Here is a 12,721-nt window from a genome sequence, read left to right as displayed (position 1 = left end):
ATATTATAGAATTCAGATACTGCGATCGTCACAGATTAAGTGGGGTTTCAATACAAAAAAAGTTGATACTATTTATGAATGAAGCATCGAACTGATGAAGCTATTGAAAGTTACGATTATAAAGCTAGAATAAATGATAGAGATTTTACAGGAGTTTACAGGAAAGTAGATTAAAAGACGTGGAAAGACTGGCCACCCATATTTTGATCTTTCCCCTTATTTTTTTCTGTGGGGATCTTCATAAAGTCGAGTCTACGTTAACGAAAAGACTTAATGGAATTAATTAAGCTTGAGATGACTCGTATGACTTGATAAAAAAACTGTGTAGATCAAATCCTCTATCGTATTCGCTTATTTGAACGAGACTACAATCTGGTGGTGGTGAACTGAACCGCAGTATTGTAACCTTGTGATAGGTACAGTTCTGTATAAAAAAAATATCATTTAGTTATATTCTTCGAACGAATTGTTGTATTGCCAATGTTTCCTAGATAAATATATTCGATTTTTTTTTAATTTGCCTTGATATATTATTCAAGTATCAAAATAATAGTCTAATTTCGCTAACTTGTCTCTTGCCAAGTCAAACATTTTATGAAAGTCTCAGTTGGCCCAGTAATTTCGCACAAAACAGACGATAACCATCAAAATATTTTTGTCAAATTGATAAAAATAGTGAAGGTTGGAGTTGTTTCCCATAAACATCGGTAATTTTGAAACGGATATAATTAATTAGTGATCTACATGATTTTCCTTGAAAAACTTTAAAAAATGACGGAAGCCGAAAGATACGGCCGTGAATATTGCCGATTAAGAAGACTGACTAGTAATCTGGATGTGCAACAATCTTGCGTAAGTCTAATTTTAAAAATGAATAGTGATGAAGAAGGGAGTGGATAGTTATTTTTGTAACGGCTACGTACACGGGTATTTTCTTTTGTTAAACATATAAGCTCAGTATCAAATACCATAAATTTTACTATAAAATAGAAATAGTCATATATTATGTTTAATACGATCCTCAGAAAACTGTTCTAAAAGGGCGTGCTTCCTAAATACGGTTAATTATTTTATTACTAACAAAAAGGTAGTCCAAAAATGAATTATATCCTTTAGAGTACTGAGATTCGTTAGCGATACCCTGCCGTAGCCTTTTCAATATAAGGAATTGTGTTAAAACGTTACGTTTTCAGAACCAGAACCAGAAGTCGTATAGTGCTAAATGGTATATGGACATACAGGGTTTGTCCGGAAAGTAATAGGACTGATTTTCTTCCGCCGCGATTGTACTTCAGAGCGTGCGCGCACCGACTGGATGCGGTAGAGGGCGTTCCTAGCCAACAAACGAGCGGCTGGTCAGTTGTCTCCGAGCACCTGGAGAGTCAGGACAGGCATTTTCGCGCGACGTGTTTCTGTGAGTTGTGCAAGCCGAAAATGCAGCGTTCGTTAGAGCAGAGGTACGCGATTAAATTCTGTGTGAAACTCGGTAAATCTGCGACAGAGACGTTTGATATGATCAAGCAGGCTTACCCAGATGTTGCTTTAGCAAGAAGTGGTGTGTTTCGGTGGCACCAGGCCTTTTTGGAGGGCCGGGAAGAGGTCGCCGATGAAGACCGTGCTGGAAGACCTTCGACTTCGACAAACACCGACAATGTGACTCGTGTGCGCAAAGTTTTGAACACAGACCGTCGACTAAGTATTCGTTTGATTGCCCAGATGTTAAATTTACCAAAATCTGTGGTTCATGACATTGTGACGGAGCACCACGACAACGCCCCGGCTCACACCGCCTTTCTTGTGAACAGCTACCTGACTAAGGCCGGCATTCCAACACTTCCGCAGCCGCCCTACAGCCCAGATGTGGCCCCCCGGACTTTTTTTTGTTTCCTCGCCTGAAAAGGCCGATGAAAGGCAAGCATTTCGAGACGACAGAGGGAATCCAAGCAGCATGCACCGCGGCTCTCAAGGCTATTCCGGAGAATGCCTTCCGTGACGCGTTCAATGCTTGGAAATCGCGCTGGCAGCGCTGCATCGACGCAGAAGGAGCCTATTTTGAAAGTTTTTAAAGAATTGTAACGATTGGATCAATAAATTTTTTTAAATCGACTCAGTCCTATTACTTTCCGGACAAAACCTGTATATGTTCACAAAAATCTTGTAAAATTTACGAATGTTTCATGAAAATGAACTTCACAATCGAAAGAAAAAACAATGACCTCTATGTTAGATTTCGATTAACCGTAGAACGACCAAGGCTTGGCCCTTTATGCCACCTTGACACATTTTTTTGTATCTTCTTTAAATTATCAAGAAAAAATTCTATACTTACATTGTTTTTAGGTTCTTACTGTTTCTACCAGGTGAACATAAACTGCGTAGTACAACGTCGTACTTTTTCAATTAAACTCAAAATCGGTTGGCTAAAAAGTACCATGCCTTGGTCCAACACGCTCACTCGCAAAGTTGCCAGCTGATTTTTTCGTAAGTTTTGTTCAGTTTTCAACTTGAAATCCGCCTTTGCGCATTGCTGACTCATTTTTGGGTAGCAAATTTGCAAATAAAAGTAATAATAGTTTATTTTTTAAACAATACTTCAAACAAGTGCAATTTTGAGTCGATATATCTCTCAGAGCGAACTTGAAGAAGAAGTGGAAAATATTTCGGACTTTGAGGTTATGGAGTGCGACGAATCCTCAAGTGATAGTGATGAGGAAGATCATGTTAGTGAAGTAGGTGGAGCTACGTCTAGTGAAAAAGAAGTGGCTCCAGATTTATCGTCAGAGAACTCTAACAAGACACGATTTGTTGCGAAAAATGATAAGGTATATATAAAAGATATACCTCGAATTTCACGTCGTTCTCTACAGAATATATTGCGTGTAAAACTAAGTTTGCTGCGAACTATATTAGAATCATTTCAAAAGTTTTTTACGAACGAAATTATGAATGTTAACGAAGAGGTGTTAACTCGACAAAACATTCTTCTTACGATTACTACCCAGATGTACGTTTTTATTGGAATTTTGATTCTGATGGGAGCTAATGATGATACCAAAATGGACTATCACGATCTTTAGTCGAGTAAATTTGAAAGATCCGTCTATTTTAGTACAATGGACCGTAAACAATTTGTTCAACTTATAAAAAAAGCTGGATTTGATGACACACGCGAAGAGCGCAGAAAAACCGACAAATTTGCCCCAATTCGTGATTTTTTCGAAAAATTAAACGCATTTCTTTTCGATTGTACTATTCCGAGAGTAATTGTTGTTATAGACGAGATGCTGTCACTTTTCGAGGTCGATGCCCGTTCAAAGTCTTCATGAAAGGGAAGCCAGGCAAATACGGAATTCTCATTAGAGTGTTGGCAGATTGTGAAAAAAAATATGTTTTACGAATGGAAGTATATGCTGGAAAATCTCAAGACACTACACCCGCATCAAGAGGTCCAACAGCAATTGTGAAGATATTAGTAGAAACACCAGAAAATACAGGACGCAACTTGACCACTAACAATTTTTATACATCTGTCGAATAACCAAAAGACTTGTACCAAAATTTTGGTATGCTTGTAGTCACCATGCAGACAAACCCAAAACGAATCCCAGAGGAGTTAAAATTAACAAAAAAAGAGAACTACATTCAAATGTTCTTGCGTTTACTGATCCTGCATCAAGGCAACCACCCGTTACATTAGTATCATACATCCCTCGTGAAAAACCAAAAAAGGTGCTTATTATTTTATCTACTCAACATTCCGATGCAAAAATCAATGCTGAGTTGAAAAATACGGTGGACCAGGAAGCACTCTACAAAAAGACCAACAAGAAGATAGCCCATGTCTGTATTACACATTGCTTTTGGAAGCATACCAACTTGGAATAGCAACAAAACAAATCAGAGGCTAATCTACTAACAAGAACAGAAAATATAAATGGTATTCTTATGTGAATAATACTGGGAATGGGGTCAATACTTGGTAAAAAGTTGCGAATGCAGCTCCAGAGGCAGGAACAACAGGTCGATGTCATATTTGCTGTTGGAGAAATCGCCCCAGAAAAATTTCCAAAACTACAATAATTTGTAGCAAATGTAGATGTTTTTCTTTTGGGAATGAGTTCCTACGTGTGTGAGGCTTGCTACAGTAATTCATAAAAAATTGTAATTAAAATTTTCTTCACTTTGTTTGGAAGTATGTATTTCTCATTGAAATGAAAATTATTTTTATTTAATTGTATTTCTCTTCCGATAAATACTTTTCATTTGACGTTTTTGTTATTTATACATAATAATTTACTACTTCATACAATCTATAAAAAATGATAGTACACACTAAATAGTTGGTGGCACTTTTTATCCTACCCTGGTACAACATTAAACCAAAAATAGCTTGGTCATTCGAGAGTTAACGTCTTTTTACGAGATGTGAGTCTCTAGTTTTCAATTAAAATCTCAAAATTTTTGTCTTGCATCTACAATAACAATGATTGGCAATCTGTACGAAGATGATATTTCAATTCTACGTTTCCATGAATAGAAAACATGATTTTCTTTCATTCTTCAGTCTTGGAACAAATTTGATACTCAATTGTCTCTATCGCAAATAATGTGTTGCATTGAACGAGACCATACAAGCTTCTCACTAAGCTCTCGAATAGTCAATCGCCTATTGAACGGAAAAGGTTGTCCAATTTTGCGCATATTTTCATGTGGTTATATATTTTTCAGGTCGAAGGACGTTCCTCATCCTTAAATGATTCATATGATTCATTAATAATCCAGTAGAGCTACAAAACTTCACATTTATAATACTTAATAACTCAATTGTATACAACTTCCATCTATTTCTTCTTATTCATTCTTCTTCAAAATATTTCTTATCACGTCGTTCCATGTTTCTTCTGATTTCATTTCTATTTCTATATCTTCTTATCTTTCCTTTCACTCTTTTCAAATATTTCATCTCTGTAGCTGGTAATTCACTTTCTGTTGCTAATTAGCATCCTTCTATATGTATGTGCATTATTCTCTCCGTTGTTTATTGTCGTTACCCTTCTAGTACTTCGTTTCATATAATTAAGCTTTGTCGTAATGTATTTTCAGTCCCTGTTATTAATGCTAGATCATCGATAAATTTGCAATCTGAAATTTCTACTCTTACTAAATATCTATGTCCAATATACATGTTTTTTTGCACCTTTCAATTATATCCTCCATACATACGACAAACAGCATTAGGCCTAATCCTCCTCCTATTCTTAATCCTTCCTTTGATGTGCCTAACCTTCTGTTTTTGCTTATAACACCATTAAGATTGCTTCCATACATCATCTTTTCTACTACTCCTATCAACAGTTTTTCATTTCTCTACCGTGAACTTTTCCATACTTTTGCTCTTCGAACCCTATCGAAGACCTTCTCCATATCGATAAATGAAAAATACTCCCTTCGTTTCGCTATCAATGCTTTGTTTATAATTTACTTCAGTGTAAAAATGTGGACTTGTATACTTTGGCCTTTTCTAAACCAATTTTATTAATCTGCTAGTATTGGTTCTACGATTCATCTTAACGTCTTTTCTATTATCTTTTCATATACTTTCATCACTATAATGATCAAATTCATTCCTCAAGAGTTATTACAATCCGCTTTGTGCCCTTTTTGTGCTAAATCGTTCATACCACTGAGCTCAATGACATTTTTTCAGAATTGAAAAAAATCTGCAGTCAAAAGTCGGATTTTCTTACAAACAACAAAAATAAATTGAAAACACAGAAACAAATGTCAACATAAAACAAATACGCTACAATTTAAACACTTTGAAACATGAAACAAGGTGACTAAAATAACGACTGAGAAATAATGATTAAAGCTTAAGCAACACAGAAAATCATTAGGAATATTCAAAAAATGTATACATGGAGCTGCAGAAGAAGCACTGGAAAGATACAATGAAAATCAAAACTATACTGGTGGGATAAGGATATAGAAGAGGAAATCATGAAATAGCAAAATAACAAACATAAATATTTAATAATAAATAGGGAGAGCGATACAACAAAGTACAAAGAAGTACAAGCAATAGTAAAAAAAATAATCCAGAAGAAAATGGCTATGGAGCTATGGAAGGAAAATTATCAGATACTGAATACCTAATTGGAAGGTGAAAAATCTCAGAAAGCTGGAAATTTTTAAAAAGAAGAAGGTCAAACAAAACAAACGACATGAGTAATAAAAAGAAATCTAGCAAGTATGTAAGTCTCTGAAAAACCCCCTCAACCAGGCGAAATTACTGCCAAATTGATTAAACATACTGTTCCAGAATTGTAAGAACGACGCGGAAGTACCAAGGGAATGGAACATCTCCTTAATGTCGATAATCCACAAGAAAGGCAGCAGACACCAATACAAAAATTATAGAGTGCAGTGACTATTAAAATTAGCAAAATGTATGGGAAAATACTGCAAACCAAAATCGAAAGAAAATATGAGGACCTCGAGGGGAGACAGCAGGCCGGTTCCAGGGCAAGCAGATCCACAGTTGATCACCTATACTGCGTTACACATATGATAGAAAAAAAACTTCGATAGTACAAGAAATCCATTCATTATATGTGGATCGGTAGATCGGCATATGACGGTGTACCACTTGGCAAACTGTGGACAACGTCATAACAAATAAACATCACAAACAGGTTATAAAAAGCACCACCACCTGCGATTTCACATCCTCTGTATTTCGATCTGCAGGTTTTCGTATTTAAGTAACTATTCTGTTACTTTTTGTGGTATGTTGTGGTCCGATGGAATCGCTTCATCTATCAATATACAATGTTTTCTATCCTAATATTTTATTATGAGGTCTCGTTTTTTGCTAGTACCTTTCCCATACTATTGTAACTTCCTTCTGCTTTAACAACTGGGTCACAGTGACGTTTGCACTACTTTGCATCTAATTCAGTGTTTTAGTCTTTACATATATTCCAGTGTAGCTGTTTTACAACGGTGTTATGCTTAGTATGTTAATTTCGAAGCTTTTCTGGTGATATGCCTTTTTGATAACAGTTGTATTATATATTCCCGCACAAGTTCTACGGTATGTTTGAATTGTTCTTGATTGACACGACAATATTCAATAAATTCAGTATTGTTGTCTCTTAAGTATTTTATTATGTAAATCTGGAAACATCCTTCTTTCTTCCTCTTCGAGTAACATAAGCGCCGCAAAAAGTATCAAATTTAATTCCTTTTTTATATGACACTCTAGCACTTTATGTCGCCTACTGCTGTGAACGAGACGTCGTCGTTCGTTTATGAGATGTATTGACCGCTGACGCTATGCCTGGCGTTCAGACGTCGATCGGAACGTCTGCTTATAACATTTAAAAGGAAACCGAAACCATCTACAATGTGATAGATTGTTTCATTAAATATCCAGCACAGTCTGCATTTCACGTCTGTGTTAGCTTTTATGTAATTTGTGGCAATTGCATTTTGCATTGTGACCAAGCTACTTAAGAGGTGCAGCACCGGCTGGTTTGTCCCAAAATTTATGAATTTGTTAAACATAAAACATTTTAATATCATGCTTCAATGCTCGTTAAGAGCAATAATTAGAAGAATATTAATTAAATGTTCTACTTTGTTTCCAATAAATTAATGATCGTATTTTTTTCGAACATTCGTATATCAATTTCATTCTTTTCAGTTTGACAGTCTCCAGCTTTACGGCTTATTACTTAGTTTGACGTAGCTGCTGATTACATTCCTTAGAATTGTTCGAATATTTATATCGAGGCATCACTTGTCATCACACTAATCTGATCATCTTCGTCGTGAGTTCTATTATTTATGACCCTGACATTTTATTCGTAATCGTAATCTATATGAAACGCTACATTTACAGATATGTCTTCTTTAGTTATTTCTCCATTTGCTTTCCGCAAATTTCCTTTCTGCAAATTATTCGTTGGGTTTGCCTTTAATAACACAGTACAACGATAAAAACACTTTTTTACTTAAAGTACGAGGATATATTGAAAAATTCTTAGCCTACTATAGAACCAAACAAAATTTCAATATCTAAATATTTTATTACTCAACATATTCTTCTCTTAATTGGATACATTTATTACAGCGAATCTGCAAAGAGATGATAGTCGGACGGAGCCAAATCTGGTGAATAAGGGGGGTGTTCTAGTAATTCAAACCCTAAATCACGAATTTTTTGCATGGGAACATAAGATTTGTGTGCAGCTTTCCGCGTCTTTTTTCTTTAATTTTTTCCCGTAGAGTGGTCAGCGATGTCGAATAGTAATCTGCAGTTATTATTCTACCTTTATCCAAAAATTCATTCATGATTACTCCATGGCAATCCCAAAAAAACTGAAGCAAGAACTTTTCCAACAGATTTTTGCAAACGAAACTTCTTAGGTCTTGGAGAACCAGAGTGTCGCCATTCCATCGATTGTTGCTTTGTTTCTGGATCGTAGAAATGTACTCAAATCGAGCACAGATCTAACGCGATGCTTCTACCCTTGCACGTTATTCTTATGTTTTTAGTGTGCTAAATCTGATATGATACTTGAAGCTGTATCACCTACCATTTTATTGTCAGTTATTTTTAAAGCAAGAACAGATGCTAGATAGTTTAAATTAATGAAAAACTATATATAATGTATCTACATATTTAAATCTTTTATCTATAAATACCAAAGAAAGAATACTGATTTAGTAAAAAAACATCTATTATACTTTAAATTTGGGATCAGGATAAATCTTTTGTGTCGCATAAGTTATAGTATGTATGTATTGAAGATCTGATAAAATTGTTAAAAACAAACTCTCTTTGTAGTATGGAAGAAGCAATTTTATTGATTGCTACTCCAAGCGGTAAAGTGTGCAGTACATTTACTAGTTCTTAGACCATGCTTTAAATATACAGAAGGTGAATAGATTGGGATTAGCGAAGAAAAGAGCTTGTTGGCTCTTGGAATTCGCATTTATATGTATAAAAAAGGAAAGGCAATTATCCAATCTATTTGAACAAGAATTTATTGTACTGATCAGACATTTTCGGTCTTATGAATGAGAAAAACTGGAGGCGATGTTAGCTAATCCACAACGAATTTAAAAGCTGTTTTAGTGCACTGTAGTTATATGTACGACGATTGTACCAGAACTACTTGGCCTGTCCTAAAGATAACGGTAGTTGCTTAAAAAATATTACTGTATTAGAAAGTATACAATCTATACAGCATATACAGCAAGTTTGAACACACCAAGGTGTTTAGTATTTATTTGGAAGTCATCAATAGTGAAATTTTTCAGTAAATTTGTAAACATGGAAAAAATTGGTCATCGTTATGTGATACAATACTTTTATTTGAAAGGCATTAGCACAACCTAGATTCTACTCTAGATGAGACTTGAGTAGCAGATTTTCAATGAGGCCGTACGACCTGCGAAGACCAGCAATGAACTGAAAAGGAATAAGTGGCTCCAAAGAAGGTAAAGACCGTTCCATCTGCAGACAAGATCATGGCTGCGCGTGGGTTAATTTTCATTGGCTATCTTGAAAGAGGAAAAACGTTTGAGCGAAGAAATCAAGCGAAAATGGCCGCACTTGGCTAAGAAGAAAGTGTTGTTTCGTCAAGACAATACACCAGCCCACACATCCATTATTGCAATTGCCAACAATAATGAATTAGCCCCCCCCCCCACCTAACCAACAATGAAGAGGTGATGTCGGCAGTTAATGGCTAATTAATATTTTGAGGAACGATTCTTACTATAAAAAGGGTATGGAACTTATTGAACATCGCTGGGAAAAGTGTAGGTGTAGAGCTAGAATGAGATTACTATTTTTTTCAAAACTTTTTTTGTTTGCTCGGTACTTATGGAACCATGCTCGTCTCCAATCTTGTTGATTCTCTCTGTACAAACTATGGAAACGTAGGAAAAGCGTTCATGTTCATAGTTAATGGTGATGTCAAAGTGACATATTTGTTTCTTGCTCAACAAAGTGTGTTTATCAAATATTTCGCACACTGAGAACGAGAGAATTTGCGGAAAATTAAGGTTGAAAGATTGAAATTTTTTTGTGTGCAACAATAATCCTTCCTTTCATTAATTCATTACATTTTGCCGTTTATTTGAAATTAGAATATTATTTAAGATATTTGTATAAAAAATATTTCGACTTGTGACGATACAACTTCATTTTTTGTTTGAGTTATTACCATTCCATAAATACAAATTCATTGAAAAATTTCTTCAAATCAGTGTTGATTCTCCAAATTTTGTACTTCTTAAATATAGTTGAATGTAAAAGCTAGATGTAGTTAAGTAAAAACGTTTTAGGAACGTCTGATTGATCAAACGAATACTCAAACTATTTTATAAAAATATACATACAATGTAATACAAATAAATAAAATAATAGTTTTATAAAAAATTAACAAAATCATTTTTTTAGTCTTAATTTCCTCTTTTATTGGTAACTTTTCATAAAAGTCAAAATACGTGTGCGGAATGTAATTCTTCTCAAATAAGGATATGAAATCTTTTTTTGGTTGAAAGGGATTCCCGGTGGTGACTTGTATGCTGGCACTGTCCATTCTTTCAAGTATATTGATTTATCTAGTCGGCCCTGTTTGGTCGAGGACAAAGCCGATGGTCTCCTCCGTTTTTTAATTTTCTATTCTTCAAAAAATTTTGTAGAATCGTCAGTAGTTTTGAAGTTTTTGTCAAAAGAAGTTTTAAAATGCACCAAAAAAAGATTATTTCTTTCCATTCCAATAATCGATACATCTCCAATACTAAATCGTTGTCCTTCGGTGTCTTTGATGAAGTTAAGTTCAAGCTTACAATTCAAAACTTTAAATCAAAAAAATCATTGAAAGATAGTCCATTGACTACGTACAGAGGTGGATTTTTTTTTAAGTTCTAATTAGCTATATGTATTGTTGAGGTACGAAAATCGGTCCAGATTTTCTAGCTCTCGATATTTCCTTTTCAATTGTTGAGTGGATTCCGTCCGCTTCATTTTGTGTGTGACCTGTAATAAAATATTTGTGTGTAATCTGAGAATCTTTCTGAAATCTAGTCAAAGCGTACATATACATAGTCGCAGTGAATTGATTCTTTTGTTGAAGGCAACAATTGTCATTAAAAGTGTGATTCCATTGTTTTTAAATGTTCAGATTATTTCTTAAATATTTCAAACAAAATCCATATTCGTTTTATAAATTGTTTTAAAGTACTTAATGAATTGTGAAATTTTATATTTGGAAAGTGTAGTTAGGCTTTCAAGAGCAAAATGATTGAATTATCAAAGCTGAGACAGAAGAATAGCAAAGTTACATCAAAGAAAAAACACGATAAAAATTGTCACAACGCAAAAAATGTCATTGCTTCATGTGAATAATATATAAAACTCTGTCACAATGCAAAAAGGAATCCAATTTAAAAAGCTTAAGACAAATGTAGAAATGTGACGTTGCTTCATACTCTAAACTATAAATGCATAGTCACAACTCAAATAGTACCAAAAAATTGTTAATAAGGTGCTCAAATAAAAAATAGAACAACAAAGTCGTCATAATTAAAAAAAATGGCATTGCATCATGCATGAAAATCGAAAAGAAAAGTTACATCTCAAAAAGTGACAACAAATTTCTTACCTCTCTCCTCATAGTCGCAGTTAATACTGACATGTTAGGAGTTGTGCCTATGATCCACAGACACTTGCGCTCTCACGCGGCTTATACGAACAATAGAAAAGTGACGTTGCTACAGAAATGTTCAGCTGTAAAAGATGAATCTACTCAAATTCAAAAATCGATTTTTTTAGTTGTTACCCTCTTCTTCTCAGTGTCCGATTTATGTTTCTTATCCAGTAATTCGCAAACCAGCTTGGATTTTATGATATTGAAATTCACAACTCTAATGGCTACTAGGCTATCGGAAAAGATGATAATAATAAAAATAATTCTATTTCAAATTGAACTGAACCTACATTGCATGTATTTCTACCTGGAAATACTCGGAGTATTGTCCAAGCTTTCAGAGTTTTGAATTCTGTTGCCATAAACTCCTATTCCAAAGCTGTCCGCTATATTCAAATTATTCGTGTACTACACATACCCATATATTCCTAATACGCTGCTTTGATTCCTTTCACTTCTGCAGCTTAGTTTAAATATGGAAATAAGAACCTTAACTAAAAGAATGATATTTTTTTAAGTTAATTTTGAACCTAGAAAGACTAAGAGTACAAAGTATCATTTATTCTCTTTATTTATTTCCCGTTGCACCAAAAAACATACCTTGATAGGTAACTCCTTGTGATCACATCCCTGAGTAGTTAGCAAGCGACTCATCTAAGAAACTACTACACAAAATATTGTGTAACATAGTTTGGTATCAATACGTGATACAAAGTACTCAAAAATAATGTTTTTGCTGACGGAAATTGTTCCTTTTTAAACCGGTCTAAGTATGGTTTGAATTGTCCATAAACCAGCCCTAATTGTCTAGGTCTCAACTATGCGCTGTTCACATCGCATTCGAAAAAATAAGCTTCAGCTGGCAGTCTTTAATTATATATGCTCTCTCCTACTTGGGATTTTCCATGTACCAACTAAATAACTTTTCGATGAGAAAATAAAACGATTTTTTGTTTATTCTGAATAATTCTCAATTTTATCTTATACCTTAG

At 34.5% G+C, this 12,721-nt stretch overlaps 1 protein-coding gene across 8 annotated transcripts in view; it reads left to right on the top strand.

The window, feature by feature from the left end:
- Nucleotides 1-12,721, top strand: part of LOC130897628 (neo-calmodulin-like) — a 265,862-nt gene that overhangs the window by 242,574 nt on the left and 10,567 nt on the right. The window contains exons 1-2 of one of the 8 annotated variants that reach the window (XM_057806578.1): nucleotides 562-852; nucleotides 1,194-2,106. The exons of 6 other annotated variants lie outside the window; for them this stretch is intronic. In XM_057806578.1, the coding sequence (XP_057662561.1) occupies nucleotides 836-852; nucleotides 1,194-1,896 (720 nt within the window). In that variant the 5' untranslated portion in view covers nucleotides 562-835 and the 3' untranslated portion in view covers nucleotides 1,897-2,106. Of the gene's footprint in view, nucleotides 1-561; nucleotides 853-1,193; nucleotides 2,107-12,721 lie in introns of those variants that run through there. One more of the 8 variants, XM_057806579.1, reaches the window with a different exon arrangement.

The sequence above is a fragment of the Diorhabda carinulata genome, chromosome 8 (assembly GCF_026250575.1).
Source record: "Diorhabda carinulata isolate Delta chromosome 8, icDioCari1.1, whole genome shotgun sequence".
NCBI classification, from domain to species: domain Eukaryota; kingdom Metazoa; phylum Arthropoda; class Insecta; order Coleoptera; family Chrysomelidae; genus Diorhabda; species Diorhabda carinulata.
This window is presented reverse-complemented; position numbering and strand designations above follow the sequence as displayed.